Raw genomic sequence first — 16940 nt, forward strand, 5'->3', positions numbered from 1 at the left:
TTTGAGATTTTAGTTTGAGATAATTTTTTGAAATTTCCTTCAATTTTATTGAACCAAAAAAAATAGAGACAAAAACCTTTAAAAACTGGTTAAAGTTGAAATAAAATGTGTTTTGTTTTGGGTTGAACAAAATGTTTCATTCAACTCCAAATTAAACTTTTTTACTTTTTGATACTCTGAAAATTCCAAAAAATCTCATTTTCGGTTTGACCCAAATGAAATGTGGTGATGGTTTGTGGTTTTTTATTTTTGTTTTTGTTGGTTTGTTTTTAATTGCTGGTAAAAACATCCATTATTCTCAGTGTGAGAGTTACTTTACTTGTGAGTTACTCAAGGCTAAGTAAAGTACAGACCAAGAATTTTACGTCAAGCGGAAAGACACTCGAGGTTGGTGCAGTAGCCAAAATCCTGACGACCTGCATCTTGACCGTGGGTGCATCTGGAAGGCTTTATTTTCCAGATGCTTTTTATCCATTTCTTTTTCCAAATGATTGCTGAAGATGCATATGCAAAAAATTTTAAAATGACCAGTCACTTACTATCAGTCTAATCTAAACAAACCGGTGATGCACGTGCACTCTGTTGGAGAGAGGGAGTGTGTACTGATTTATTTACCTTGTTTTGTAGCTTTTGGCCTACCAACCTGGCTAGTATCCTATACATGTTGTCCCTGTTGGCCAAAGCACAGAACTTTACTTCAGACAAATAATTTATGAAGGGATGTCACATAAATGTCTGTAAATCAGTCAGAGGAGCTTCTTTTCTTTTTATTCAGATATTAATTGATTTTGTATATAAAAACAAGTTATGGTGTGTTGGTGGCAGGGGTGCTTAGTGCACTAGCCTTTCAACAATTGGAGACCAAGGTTGATTTTGGATAAATCACAAATACGACTTAGTTTGGCCTCCTCTCAGTCCCTAGTGGATGTTTGTTCACATCACATGTATTTGGCACGTTTGTCAGCCAATGCTCAAGAGAGACCCAGGACTGCAATAACTAGAGTGTTTCAGACTAAGATCTATGGGTGTGTTGAGTAGGGAAATTCGCGTGTGTCCTCCTTCTCTACCTTTGGCTCCAGTCAATGCTATATTAATTTCTTCATTTTCATGACTATCCATTCCAAACACAACCTTTACAATAGATTTATTTTGCCTAGATTACCAGAATTTCAGAAAGGGCTGGATTTTTTTTAACTGAAATCAAATGTGCCTGCCCATCCTTGGAAAAATGTTTCACAATGGATATGACATAATCTCAATTATAGGAGCCAGGAGGCACTCAGGCCCAGATCTTCAAAGATATTTAGCCTCCTTCCCATTGAAATCAATGGAAGTTAGGTGCCTAAATATCTTTACTGATTGGGTCCTCAGATACTTGTAGTGATGAATGACAATATGAAAACCTAAGTAAGTTGGTAATTTGCACAAGTGGAGTGGGCTTGATCTGAAACTAAAAAAAGATGGTTGTGGTTTTTATTAGGTGAAAATACCTTTTAATTGCATGCCTTGCAGAAATGACAGTCTTGGGTGATATGAACCCAGCTTTTAGGTGAGTGGCTCCCTCTTTGTTGCTCGATCTCTGAAAAAAGGCTCAAATGTGCTGGGAAATATGTATTGTACATATCTGGTTTCATCCTAGCTGATCTATGGGTAAGATTGATTTTTAATCAGTCTCTTGCCTCTTTCTTGTTAAGATACTTTCCTGGGGGAAGTAGGTGAACTTTGTTACCTTTGTTTCATTTTGAGGGTATCATCCCTTAGTCAAGACTCTGCCGTAGGCAGTCCTTCATTAAATCAAGTGCATTTAATTAGCACTACTGAGAGGAGCTGAATTTGGGGGGTTTAAAACCTCATAGTATGTATGACAAGACCAAATTAAAAACATTTGTTCTTTATGTGCAGCTGCAGCTTCAAAGCTTGTGACCCATGCTTACCATAATTCCACATTTTAAAGTAACTGAAAATACTTTACATGGATGGGAATTTACTGTGTGCCGGAAGCCAGAACAGACTTTTGTAAAGCTTTGGTTATAAAAGGAGAATCAAATTAATGTCCATTTGGATTTCTGTGAAACTGAGCAACATTGATGGCAAAAAAGAACACATCCTTGGGACTGTAACAACCACCAGTCTGTTGCCCTTGTTTACTCTGTCAGAACAGTGGGAAGGAGGAGTGGAAAGAATCCCATCCAATGCACACACTGTAATCAAAGCATGAAGTGTTGCTGGTTTGGCCTGCTTTCTAAATAAATGTTACAGTGAGTATTCAAAATAGGCTGGAATTGAGCCAAGGTTCCAAAATTCTCTGCCTTCAAAAGTGTCTGCATGTGAAATAATTAAAAGTAAAATATGTGGAGTGTCTATGGGAAGTTTTCCTGTGCCGTCTCTGGCCAAAAGAATTCAAATTTATATGCTTGAAGTTGTGCATCTAAATCCAGATCTGGGCCCCTAAATAAGAGGGGGGGTTTGGAGGTGCTGAGCTCCTTTGAAGCTCCCTTTGAAGTCAGTGGAAATTTTGGCCTGATTTTGAAAGACAGCATAAAATTTTCAGCCACAGTTTTGTGCTGGCAATTATTTGCATCTATATTTTAAGTCTGCCTTTTTTTATTGTGTCCTACAGCTTTAATCCTCCCACTGTGCACTGAAAATCACATTAGACAAAAAATCCACATTCAAATGCACAAATAAATTAGCAGCATTTTGTCTGTTGTTCCCTAGAATAGGCTAAACATAGGCATGGGAGCAGCCACAAACAAGAAGAAAATTCTCAGGACACACTGTATCCAAATAAGTACATAGGGTTGGTGAAACCACTGCAAAAGCCAGTGAATAGATGGTTTGGGTGACAACCAAAGCAGTAGAATGGTAATCACTTCAGGTGGTGGTCTGAACTGATTGCAACAACCATGGGGAGAACTGGTGTTGCTTGTTACAGGGGACCATGCCTTGGAGGGTAAATTATAAATCCAGTGGTGAATGAGATGAGTGGGCACCAGTGGCCACTGGCAGAGCTCCACCGGGAAGGGGCAGTGATTTGTGGCAATGGCATACATAATCCCTGATGGGGCCAAAGCTTTGTCTCCTGAATCTCTCCCATTCCCTAAGGGCCCACTTTTCAGGTCCCTGCAGTGTTGTTTCTCTTCTGTCTTTGCTATATAATAGCTTGACCACCCTTATGACCATACACACCCAATGTCTTTCTATTTTTCTCCATTTTCTTGTAGCCATATTGAAGCTCATGTCAAAAAATGTATGTTTGAAAAGGTAACTTTTTTTTGTGTGTACCTAAGTGTGATTTATGAAAGGGGGATAAAATCATAGAAGATCAGGGTTGGAAGAGACCTCAGGAGGTCATCTAGTCCAATCCCTGCTCAAAGCAGGACCAACCCCAACTAAATCATCCCAGCCAGGACTTTGTCAAGCCGGGCCTCCACCACCTGCCTAGGTAACCCATTCCAGTGCTTCACCACTCTCCTAATGAAATAGTGTTTCCTAATATCCAACCTAGACCTCCCCTACTGCAACTTGAGACCATTGCTCCTTGTTCTGTCATCTGCCACCACTGAGAACAGCCGCGCTCCATCCTCTTTGGAATAGGAATAGATCATCTCCATGAGGGGTCACAGCTCTCCCATCTCCCCTTCTCTCTCCAGCCCCAGTCCAAAACAGTGCAGAGTTGTTACAAGGCATATCTATTTGCTAAGGCTTTTGCGGGTTTCTAGCTGTATACATTTTTTATAGTTATATGTCAAAGGCAGGTTGCCTGAAGTAGCTACCTCATTATTTGATTAATGTTTTGTAAATCTACATAAATTTTGTTGATAAACATATTGTTACCCCCTTTGACTCAAGCATCTGGCCAAAGCTCGGGGCCCTGGAGATGTTTCTGTTAGGAGTAGAAGTTGATGAGTGAGATGGGTATCTGTGATGCAATTCTGTTTGTTTACAAAGAATGTACAGAGGCCTGTTTCTCTGAACACTGGAGGAATCAAATAGGAGATAGCTTCTTTGCTCTCCGCTCCAACCCCTTTTCAGTCAGCCTTGGCCCAAAAGCTCTCTGTAAGATTTTCTCAGGGCTATGCTCTGAGTGCTTGTTTAGGTTGTCACTGGCTTTCTGCTCCTTCTCTGTATCCTGGTCCAATCTTAACAGTTAGGTCAACATAGCGACAGTGCTCAGAGGTGTGAAAAATCCACAGCCCTCAGCACCACAGCTATGTCAACCTAATCAATCTAGCTACCATTGCTTACAGAGGTAGAGTTCCTACAGTGCCATAGTTGTAGTGCCTGTAGTGTACGCAGGGCCTCTGTCTGTTTCTGTGGTGTCTTTCTTTCTGCTTCTCTCTTTTTCTCTGACATGCACATCTCTATTAAAACCAATACTCAGCCAACCCTCTCTCCCGTATAGTTCGAATTCCTGAGTGGTCTCACATGTGCCTTTGTTTTTGGGCAGTGAAATGTATGAGTTTGTTCTGGCAAGTGTGCCTGTCTTTTGGGTGGGGCTGCTATTGTTTTATAGAAGTGCTGTAGTGTTTTTTACCGCTATCTTAAATGAAAGGTGGCGGTTACAGCCAACAGGTTTAATGCCATTTCACCCAGCCCAAAACAGTATACAGATTTGCCTGGACCAATGTTATCTTGCCTTGACCTCACCAAGCCTAAGCCTTGGGTGACCACTCTCCTTCTATGCGAAGGAGTGTGCTGTGCAAAACTGAAATAGTGCTGGCATGGGGGGAGCATAACACCCCTCTTTTCATGAAACTTGCATAACTTTCTTGGGCTTATTGTAGTTTATACCTTTTTGGACATCTGTGTGCCAGGTAGAGCGTGGGATGATCGGGACCTAGATATATTTTGCTAAGCTGCTTCTTGAATTTAGTGATTTAAAATATGAAATTGTAGCATGTGATATGAAAGTTTTTTCTTAATGTATTGCTGTATATTAGTCACTTGTGATTTGCTTCTCAAAATAGTCTGTATGTCACCAGCTTCTGTGGAAAATGTTATCCTTTTTTTTAAACAGTAACCTATCCATTTCCCCACTCTATTAATTTACTTTCAGTAGCAGAATATAAAATGTTTCAAGCAGAAAGAGTCCAATTATAGTCTTCCGCATCAATTCACTTGTTTCCTTATTGGTTTCTGACAGTTCATTTTTACTATATCAGCTTAATAAACGCTAAAATTATAGTACAAGACTATATATGAGGAATGACCTGCTGCCCCTATCCTGGAAACATGACTGCAGTTGATAGAAATATTTTCAGGTAACTACCTGATACTTGGTATCTCCATTTTATTATTAATTTTAAAAGATCCAGCACCAGCAGTTGACAAGTTAGTTATGTATTGACAGGAAGATGGACTGAGATGCTCTAACCCAATTGGAATCTTTTTCCATCTTTATCATCTCTGAATCCTAAATTCCAAATAATTTTAAATGTTCCTAGCAACAGAAAAGGAGAGAAGTCATGCTCTCCTGGTTTGTGCTATCATCCCAATAACGTTTTCACAATAGGAGAAAAGTTTCACTTTTAAATAAAAATGGGTCTGGACCAAAACCCCAGGTCTAAACACCCCAAAGTGTATGGATGTTTGGAATCTGACTTAGATCCAGTTACATATTTTGCAAAGTGTTTCTTTTTATAATGGGCTACACCAAAATCAGAGATCCGAAACCCCCCCAAAACTGGTGTGTTGAAAATCCAGCACTGAGCCAGTATCAGAGGTTACAGTGGCATTATACTACTTCATCAGGCTGTAGATGGGAACCCTGGTGTGCTACTATTTTAAAAATGCAGAGACTGACCCAAGTGTTCAGTTCCACACTGCTTGAACTGAATAAGTATATCCATATCTACACTAGAAAATTTAACCATTATTTTCAGTAGTGAATCCCTTGTACAAGTACTGAAAATGGTTTTGATGCTAGTGCAGACTAGACAAAACCATTTTCAATCACTCCAGATAGTGGAACTGAGCAGGGCTGCCCGGGGGTGGGGGCAAGTGGGGCAATTTGCCCCAGGCCCTGCAGGGGCCCCACGAGAATATAGTATTTTCTAGTATTGCAACTTTTTTTATGGAAGGGGGGCCCCTGAAGTTGCTTTGCCCCAGGCCCCCTGAATCCTCTGGGCGGCCCTGGGACTGAGACTTTCTGAAAGTGTGATCATGCTTTCTGCAATAGTATGGAGAACAGCTTTGTTCTTTGTATACCAGCATTTAAACAGTTGTTTTCCCATCATGAGGCCACACTATTGAAAAGTGCTTTCAGTGCTGGTTCAGTTTCCCAGTGTAAAGCAGGCTCTGGGGCTGACTAGTCTTTCAGAAACAGTATTGCCATGTCATTTTCCAGCTGTGCAAGGAAGAGAAAACTTTGTTACACACTGTGTATTCACAAACAGTAACATGGGTTAATTATAGTGCTGAGGCTACACCACTGTAGTTAAGATTGCATCACAACTTCTCCTTAGATGTTGACCTTTCTACAGGGTCTATACTGCAAATAGACACCCGGGGCTATCCTGTGCCGCCTGACTTGGGCTCACAATAAGGGGCTGTTTAATTTTGGTGTAGACGTTCAGGCTCATGCTGCCTGCCACCCGAGCTCTGGGACTTTCCCACCTTGCAGGGTCCTAGAGCCTGGGCTCCAGCCAAAGCCCAAACATATATACTGCAGCTAAACAGACCCTTAGCTTGAGCCCCGTGAGCTTGAGTCAGTTGGCATGGGAAAGCCAGGGGCTTTTAATTGCAGTCTAGACATACCCTAAGTCTTCTAAAATCAACAAGCTATGTCAGATTCCTTGGATATTTGGTGTGCCTCAGGAGAATACGGGATATGGTTAGTGATCCTAATTTGGGATCATATGAGCTGGGGTTAAAGAGACATACGATCCTCCAAAACATTTTCCAAAAAGTTTTTAAATTTCTTTTTTGTGGAGCCAGGGGTCAAACTATTGATGTGATGTGAGTCAAAATGGGCTCAATCTGTCAAGTTTTACCCAAGGCAGTGCATGGCATCCACTAAATCTTTGGGCAATTAAACTGAGCACGGTATTTAAGGAGATGTTCACTTCTTTGCTTGTGCAGATGTGCAGTCGGAAGGATTACAGTGCATATGCACCAGTAAAGGAAAAAACCATGAGAGCATTTCTATGCAGCTATTTTATATTTGCCTGGGTAGTTTGAGGGAACATGCTAATGCCTTTGCCCCCATGAACACCCCACCATTGATGTATCTAATCCAAACTTTTGTACAATAAAGATTTAATATCTCATGTTGCTTGATACATGAGTTCTCTGTTGTAACGTGTTTTTAATTTATGGGGAGGCTTACTGTGAACACAGTAGAATAGTCAGCAGGCAGTCTAACCAACATTTTTGTTATGGGGAGGAGCTAGAGGACTTCTGAGGGGAGGTAGGGACCGGGAAAGGGAGAGGGGTTGCAGCTGCAGAAGGGGTGGGAAATGGAAACAGGTGGTAGGCAAGCCTTGGATTGGTGGTTTTTGAGAAAATCTGTACTTTACTAGCTTCTGCTTGCAGTGTGTGTGTGGGGGGGGGAGCTAAATTGTAGTGGGGAACACAGTCAATGGGTCAGAGCCATAGCTTGGGGGGACCGCTTAAGCTGGGCTGGTGGTGCCCAGCCTATGGGAGGCAGCGCTGGCTGTTTCAGTATGCAAATTGTGGGACATGATATGAACAGCTGCCTAAATGACTACTAACTTCTACCAATAACATAACTTTTCCTAGGCAATTCAGTGGCAAAACTCTACATTAACACAGACTTACAGTTGCTTGGTGGTATGTCACCACCTTGTAGAATACTCAGTTAAGCAAAACTCAGACGTCTGAAAACCTTCAACTCTTCCCTCTTTCAGCAGGGCCCCATTATGTCCTGTTAAATACATATCTTTACTCTGCCAACACTACAGGTGCTGAAATGTGCAAGCTCTTCATCTCATTTTACCACCCATTCGCTCTGACCCAGAGGAATGGCCTGGGAAAAAGTTAGAGATCAAAACAAGGCTGGGGACTGTAAGCTAAGAAACTGCTCCTATAGTTTTTGGTTTCTCCTGCATTTGGGGAAGCAGAACTTGGTACCTCTTTGTAAATAAACAAAGTTGCATCAAAGAAAATACCAGACTCCATCAATTTGTACTTCCAACTGGAATGTCCACAGGGTCCTGACATTTGCCCACCCATTCAGGTCGAAAAGGGGCAACAGTACGTACAGTGCACACCCCACTTTCCCTTGCACTCTTGCTCACCTAGTCATGCCTTCTTTACAGGAGCTGTTATCATGTTTGTTGTATTGTCATTGCTAACTTTGCTTGCTATTTTATGTGTGTGTTATGTTGGCACCCACTTCAGCACCATTTCAGCTCCTATTTGAACTAATGCTTGAGGAAAAAAAATCAAAAACAAACATTTAAACTTTTGCCATAGAACTGACCCTCAGATCACAACAAAGTGAGTTAGAAGAATAATTGTATGACTTCAGATAAGCTTCTGCATTATTATTGATAACTGTGGTAACAACTGTGGTAAGAACACGAAGAATATAGTAAAACAAAAATTAGACTATCAGGTTCACCGCTTGAATTTCATGAGTTTGGACAGGGTAGATGAGATCCTGACCCTACTGAAGTCAATGTCAAAAACTCATTGACTTCAGTAAGGGCAGGATTTTACCCAGATACTTTAAAAGCTTAATGGTTTAATTAAAAAAACATTACTTTCTTGTATTGTGTTGCAGGGGATTTCCAAAGAAAACAGGCAGAACTGCTAGGATAGCATCTGATGAAGAGATTCAAGGGACAAAAGATGCTGTCATACAAGACCTGGAAAGAAAACTTCGTTTCAAGGAAGAACTTTTGAACAATGGCCAGCCGGTATTTACATAACATGTAACGGGGGGGGGTGGGCATAGTTTCTCAGATAATTTATTATTTGTATTACAATAGTGCCCAGAGGCTCCATCAGGATTAGGCCCATTGCACTAGGCACAATCCCTGCCTCAAAAAGCTTACAATCTAATTTTAAGACAAGACAAGTGGGTGTAACAAACAATTGGAAGAAATGCTGATAGGAAGCAGGTGGTTACAGATTAGCCATGTGCACATCTACAAGCCTATTATTTTTCTATGCATTGTAAGACATAAATAAAATTAGTCTCTAATTTACCTTTGAGAAAGTTCACCTGTTGTTCACACCAACTCTCCCAAACCTTGTGTGAATTTTTCAGTTAAGGGATTGTTTTAAGTGTCTTTGAAACCTTAGTAGTCTAAGAATCAGCTGTTGACATCTTTCTTGGGATTTATTTTAAATAATGAAGGTTATTTAAATGCTGTAGATTATCATCCCCATTTTGTAAATCGGGGCAAAATTTTCAAAAGCATCTAAGTGATACAGAAGTCATTGAAATCTCACTGATAATCAACAGATCTTAGGTTTCTTGGGGTATGTCTACACTGAAAAAAAAGACCTATGGCAGCGAGTCTCAGAGCCTAGGTCAATTCAGGTTATGGGGCTAAAAATAGCAGTGTAGATGTTCTCACTTGGGCTGGAGCCTGGGCTTTGAGACCTCCCCCACCCCCCCCACACACACTCACACACACACTGCTATTTTGAGCCCGGTGGTGTAAGCCCTATGAGACCAAATTAGTTGACCCAGACGCTGAGACTCACTGCTATTTTTGCTATGTAGATGTACCCTTAGTGCCTAAGTCACTTTTGAAAATTGGACTTAGGCTCCTAAATCACTAAAGACCTTCTGAATATTTGCCATAGTAAATAAGAAGCAGAGAAGCTAAGTGACTCATCAGAAGTCTGCAGCAGGATTAGAACACAGGACTCTTGAATCCCAGTCTTGTGCTTTGGCTGCAAAACCATCCATTTTAAAATGAACTCAGCTTCTTAAAGCTGAAAGAATTACAGAAACCTATTTTTTTTCACCATTTCTGCTCTTTAAATTAAAAGTTTAATTTTGAATCAGTTTCACTTTCATACACTGTCACAATGCTGCAATACTTGATCTGCAAGAAAATGTTTAAATACATGGGAATATTTTTGTTGCAATTTAGAAGGAAAAAAATTAATGGCAATTTCTATTAATGTTAGATTATGTGAGACTTTTTTTTTATCAGAGGGGTAGCCGTGTTAGTCTGGTTCTGTAGAAGCAGCAAAGAATCCTGTGGCAATTCACCCACGAAAGCTCATGCTGCAAAAACATCTGTTAGTCTATAAGGTGCCACAGGATTCTTTGCTGCTTTTTTTTTTACTAAATCTAAATTTTAGGTCTAACCTGTTTTATAGTTTCTCCCTTATTCTGCAGAAGGGTAGAAAGAAACAGGAAATCACACTCTCTCAGGAAGATAATTTCTATATAAAGTTGTCCTCTCTTTTGTTGTCAAAAGGAGAAACAGAAAGAGACACTCTCCTTGGTATTCTCAACTGAACTTCCTGTGATTCTGATGTAGAAACTTACGGGCAATAGAGGGAAGTAGAAGCTCTCAATTACTGTGCAGATAGGAATGTACAGATAAACAGTAGCAAAAAAGTTTCCTTGTAATCCCATTGCCATTTTCTTTGATAACTGTATGTAAGCCTAAATTAAAGAGACTTCACCTACTTTCGGAAATGGTCTACGATAAAGCTACATTTAATCCTTAACCTGTTTCTTACTTAGAACCCAAAACAATGAGCAAACATCCATTTCTAACCACTTTATGTGTTCTGTGTGGAGGGGGAATGAAGGTGGTATTTTGTGGGTGGGGGATGTGATTGTGATGCAGCAAAGGCGAAATCATGGCTCTAGGAAGCAAGAGTCTGAAAAGTGTTTACTAGTGATTTCCTGCCTTTTTTATTATTTTGTTGCTGGTATACACACTCTGAACAACCCTAACACGTTAGTTAAATATATTTTTATTTGTGGGAATAATATTAGAGCTACTGAGGCGTGAGAGAATTTTAAGAATATTTATTTAGAAACCATGATGTTTGTGGCACATCTTACATTTTCAGTATTTCTTTTATATTATTCTCAATTATGAAGAATGTTTGTGTGAAATGGGTTCTTTGTTTCTCCATAATAGTATCTGCTGTTTCTGCTTGTTTCTCCTCTGAGGTAATAATTGTGTTTGGGAGTGTAATTGCTTTCTGTGGAAATTATGTTGATGCCACAAATAAGAGTAATAACTTCAGAGGAGATGGATTTTTAAGAAATAAAGATCCTGTTTTCATTTCAGCAATACATTTGAGCAGTACAGAAAATATGACACAGAAGCTAACATTTCTAAACTGAATGATTCTCAGATTTTCCCATGGGAACATTAGTTGTTCTTTAAGTTACCTGCTGTGTGGTTTTTAAAAGAGAAAAAATAACTTTCCTTTACTTCCCCTTCCCCTTCTCCACTTTCCTTTCCTCCCCCCCCCCTTTTTTGGTTTTATTTTGGTTCAGAGGTTAACATATGAGGAGAAGATGGCACGTCGACTACTGGGTGCTGACAATGCTGCAACTGTCTTTAATATACAGGAACCAGACGAAGAGCCCACTACACAGGTGCTACATAACTCTGCACTTGCACAGTAAAATAATCATTTCCTTTCCATTGTTCCTTTCAGACAACATTCTACTAGAGAGCTCCATATGGTAGGATAGATACACACAAGACAGGATGGATTTGACTAAAGAAGTTGTGAGTTATACACAAAAGCAATCAAGTGAAGAATACTGTGCTTATTGCTCAGTTTTTCCACACTGAATAAGATGAAAGGTTCTCAAATGTCTGCTTCCCACTTTGAGCTTCATTTCTTTTTATCCTATCCTATCCTGACCCTTCAGTTTCTCAAGGCAAAAATACATCCTCTGTTATCTTGAGACTAACTTGTGTTTTATGCATGTAATCTGTACTGTTGTGTGCAAACCAAAATCAGAAGTGTAACAGAAAGTCTGTTTAAAAAGCCAAGTAATCCATTTTTGCTCTGTTGCCAGTGTTGCTGTTCAGCCATTCATTTGTTTATGTTACCACACGCAGTACTTTCTTCTGAAAGAACTCCCAGAAATTGTAGTGGATTCCTCTTGATCTTCTTACTGCTAGCCTTCATTTTCTTTCTGCCCTTACAGGAAGCTTGCTCTCTTGATGCTTCTATAATGAGTCCTCTGGATAATCAAAAGGTTTTCATCTTTCTTCTTTCTTGCTTTTTTATCTATTGACTTTTTGTCTCCTGTACCTTTCATCTTTACCCTCCTTCTTTAATAACACTGCAGTGGCCAAGCATTAATAACTTATTTCTGGGTGCACTTACACACATGGTGTTTAATTTAATTTAATATTTAGTAAGCAACTGCAGACAGATTAACTTTAACAACACTACCATTATAGCTCTCTGTACAAATGTCTTTCCTCGGTAATTCTGAGATCCACTGACACAAGATGCTTTGCATCCTGCATTGGCTCATCTAAGTAATGTAGAATATATACAACATGAATAATGATATAATTGGATAAAATTTCATGGGGAAATTTGTAAAGAAATAGGCAAAAATGTTTGTTATAACCAAAAGCCAACTTTTCTCTCACTTTTTTCCTGCACAAAGTGATCATTATTTTCTATAACCAAATCAGGGGTAGCGATGGGGAGCTTAATGTCATAAGCCAGATCAAATTAATTTGTAGAGATAGGATCTGTGAAAGGAGACTTTACATGAGATACCAATATTAATAAGAAAGAGAATGGTTAGAAAGAATATAAAACCTACAAAAGGGTGTTCTAGTTTCTACAGCCTAAGAAATCAATGATAAATAAAGATTTCTGCTGCTCTCTAGTCTTCAGTTCACTTACCATAAAGCCCACCTCAAATATGTCTAGATGCAGAGTATGGTTACAAATCACTAGTATATTGTTTATTTCACACTAAACATTCCCTATATATATATATGTGTGTGTGTGTCACTGTTTTTTAAGCAAGGGCAATCTCTGGCAGCAATTGGATTGGGGCTGGAGATATGTGAGGAAAAATATGGCAGTTGTCGTCATATGCCAATAATGTAGTTTTGTCACTGCTCAGGGAGAATGTAAACAAAATAATGGTATTTTTATTGTACTACTTGCAGTAAGGTTCTTCACAAACGCCAGCTGTGAACCATATAGTCTCCTGGCCATCTGGAGACAAACCCCACCCTAAATCTGCCTACACCCTCCAAGAAAAATCGGTGTTTTCTTCTTTATGAACTGTTTAAGAATATATGATTTTATGCTTTGTGTGTTTGGAAAAAAAAAAAGAGAGAGGATGGAAAGCAACCAATGGCTTTTTTTTCTTTCTTATGAAATAGACCCTAGGACAACATGAAATAAAATATATGCCTAGTACCAGATGTTTTCATTGTTTTATAAGGAACTCATTTTGGGCACAAATTGTTGTTTTTGTTCTACATGATACAATTTCCTTCTATATGTAATGTCCTAACCAATTGTCAAAGACCTAGGGAAAGAAATTCATTAGAATCATATCGTATTATGTAATAAATGATGACAGACACTAACATGAACCTTCCTTGTCTGGTAGGAGTATAAAGTCTCCAGCTTTGAGCAGAGACTGATCAGTGAGATTGAATACCGCCTGGAGAGGTCTCCTGTGGAGGAATCGGATGATGAGGTGCAGCATGGAGACGAGCCCACTGATAACAGTATGGCACCATATTTTGAGATGAAGCTGAAACATTACAAAATCTTTGAAGGAATGTCAGTCACATTTACATGCAGAGTGGCTGGAAATCCAAAGCCAAAGGTGAGAGGATGGAGAAAATCTCTGTAGAAGTGCAGAAACTTCTGACTTATTGTAGTGGTTATCTCTGTAATAACAAGTGTTCTGTGTATTATAAGAATAATAAGTTTTCTGTCTGGGGGCAGGTCCTCAGGTGGCATCTTCTTCTTAGCATACATGCAATGTGCCTCAGGTGCCACGTGAATGTCATCACCGAATTTGGTCCACTGGTTGGATCATTACCTTCCACGGCCTGGGCCGCTGGGTACTGATGGGGAGTGCAACGTGAACACTGATCCATGCCCCCCAATCAGGTGGCAGAAATTGTCATAGCTCTATTGAAGCCAGTGAAATTATGGTGATTTGCGTCAGCTGAGGTCTGCATCTTGGGGTTTATCTCTAAAGATGCACAGCTAATGATCTCCCAGTCATCTTAGCCGTATATAATGGGGGTAAAATTTTCCAAAGCACCTAAGAACCATTTTCAAAAATGATTTAGGAGCTTAATTGTCATTGAAAGTCAATGAGACTTGGGTCACTTTTGAAAATGGGACTTAGATTCCTAGGTTACTTACAAAAATTGTCCCATGTGTTTCTGATACATTGTAATGGTGCTCCTCATGTTTCTGTAATTTTTATTTTTTAATGACAGAAGCTTGTTGTTCATCTGAAAATCTTCTCAAAGGTCACCATACCTTTCAGTGAAGTCTTGTCAAAGGAAACTGTCATTGACTGGGCAAAGATTTCTGCCAAGCATCACTGTTTTTCTTTTAGAGTTTTAAAGTTCAAAAAATAACAATATAGCATCTCCTGGTTTGGTGCATAGCATTCAGGATGGGTTTCCTTTGAGAAAATGTTAAATCTCTGATACTAGGTAATTAGTGTGGAGGAAAATGTCCTGTTTAGTACGCTGTGCTTAGTAATTTTAATGATTAATCAGTAATCTGCTGACCTATTTAGGTAACTGGAAAACAAAAGCAGCACTGATTCCTTGTTGGCTTCATTCATAAACCAAGTACCTTCATAACTGTCCTGCTGGGTAGGAGAAGATGGGAGGAAAGCAGTAATGTGTGGCAGGTTGTCATAGTGTCCCCTTGTGGCTAGATACTGTTTTTCATTTAGATTATTCCATTGAAGCCCAGCCTTCACAGCAGTGAAGGTCACATTGGTAAGTTGCTAGAAATGCAAGGGGCAACATAATTTACATAATAAATGTATTAGGATTTTAGTTTGAGGAAAATATACATTTTTAAACTGTGTTTATAGAGTGCTGTTAGCATGCAGTGTTACACAAAATTATAGAAAGACCAAATGTGTTTGGAGTGTTGCCAGGGAAGGACTAGAGTTGGGAAAACTGGCGCAGCTTCTCTGAAAGCAACTTCTTGTTCAGCTTTATTTCTGAGCTTTATTTTTGAACAGTTTGAGTCTGTTACGCAATGTTGTGGTCACTTTGATCTCTGCAGAGTCCAAATAGAAGAAATATCTGTTCACAAACATAGGTTCTTCCAAAAAGACTTTTACAAATAGCAGCCCTCTTTATGTAACCTACGAAAGCTTTCCTGGCCTGCTGCTCCTGAAACCTTCTGATCTGTTCATCTTATCTAGAACATGACTGTGTTTCCTACTTTTTCACCTATTCTTACTGGTAGTCTGCTTATCTAGAAAGAGATTGAAATGAGTAGCCACAGATTGTGTATCACAGACCTAATACCTTTCCATCTCTAATAGTTTATGTAATCCTAAAGAATGTATCCCGGTGGTGTTTAAGTGCAGTCCACACTGGATTTCCATGTTATATTTAACTATAGTCATCATCGTTGTAATCATGGCAAATCCCAAAGGGATATTGCCTTCTTGCAGTAACCAGATAACCATAGTGACATATATAAATTGATCTAATTAGACATCAGATTCAACACCCCATTGAAAAATTAGTGGAAGGTTATATCTCTGAGCTCTTGATTCAAGCTGTGAGACTATGGACTCAGGAAGATAGAGAATAATGATATTTTTCTTCACAACCATCATAGTTAAATATTAGTGTGATTTCCAAAACCACTTTGCTCCCATTGAAGTCAATTAAGCCAACATTGAGCACTGCTGAAATCTCACTTAAATAAAAAATAAAATAAAAGCTTAAATTCTTAGGAAACTGAGGAGATGTTACTGGATCTCAAGAACCAGCTCAGCAGGCCGTGGATTACATACCCCACGCTTCTTTTAATTTTGTATTCTCTTTCTGAAACTCAAATTTAATTCCACTTCATGTACTTGCTGCTGCTGCACTTTTCACTAGTGTAGATTGACTTTAGAATGGCTGAATCATAAAGTTTTATGGTTATTTATGTTGAAGAAAATAATCCCATAGCCTTTTCAGTTTGTGTACTATTTGTTCTTGTACTTCGTTTTAGCTTAGTCCCACATTTAGACCTTGGGATGCTGAGAGCAATGCTTAGAATTGGCTTTCCTCAATCTAATTTTTCTGGTCAATACTTATGTGTGTACAGAATGAGAAACACAGTGATGCAAACAAGTGGGCAGCATTGCACATAGAAGAGATCAAAGAGGGAGTTTTTAATTAACCACAGGTAGTATTTAAAAAATTAAATTTCCTAAACTAAAATGTACAAAGCTCAGTGTGGTATGGGTTAGTCCATTAAGGAGCCAGGACCAACTTCAGGCCTGATCCAATTCTTATTGAGTTTGATGGGTGCTGATTAATATGGGAAGATGATTCAGGACAGAAAAGTTTCCAACTACGTTAGGTTACTGTAGTTGGGTGTGTGGTCTGATGGAGAAGTGTGCTTTTTGCCCACGGCTTACGAATCACAGTTTGGGTGGCCCATAGTGAACTATAGTCATTCCCTGTATTTGGAGAGCATTCAATTGGCTGTTCCCTCAGTGCATTATTTGATGTGAGTATGTTGTGATAGGGATATTATGCTCCATTTCTCCATTATATTAAAAATATATAAACTGAAAGTGGTCTGTCATCCTCACTGTGGGGCTATGATCTTTTATTCAGTTTACTTGGAGATGCTTCATGTGTGATTTGCTCAGTTGCCAGGGGTGGAATCATTTCCACTGCTGTTGGGTAACTTCTTGTCAACTGGACTTCTCTGGAATTACCAGAACATGTTATTTCCCTTATCTGCTTAAGTATGCCAAGATGGCAATAACG

The 16940-nt window shown here is 39.3% G+C and overlaps 1 protein-coding gene across 8 annotated transcripts in view; it reads left to right on the forward strand.

Annotated features, from left to right (window-relative positions):
- The window catches only part of PALLD (palladin, cytoskeletal associated protein), a 328370-nt gene that overhangs the window by 277358 nt on the left and 34072 nt on the right, over positions 1–16940 (forward strand). For all 8 annotated transcript variants that reach the window (XM_045017800.1, XM_045017801.1, XM_045017802.1 and 5 more), the window contains 3 exons: positions 8750–8885; positions 11453–11554; positions 13562–13783. In XM_045017800.1, coding sequence (XP_044873735.1) covers positions 8750–8885; positions 11453–11554; positions 13562–13783 — 460 coding nt within the window. The remainder of the gene's footprint in view (positions 1–8749; positions 8886–11452; positions 11555–13561; positions 13784–16940) is intronic.

This window comes from Mauremys mutica, chromosome 5, assembly GCF_020497125.1.
Source record: "Mauremys mutica isolate MM-2020 ecotype Southern chromosome 5, ASM2049712v1, whole genome shotgun sequence".
Lineage (NCBI taxonomy): Eukaryota > Metazoa > Chordata > Testudines > Geoemydidae > Mauremys > Mauremys mutica.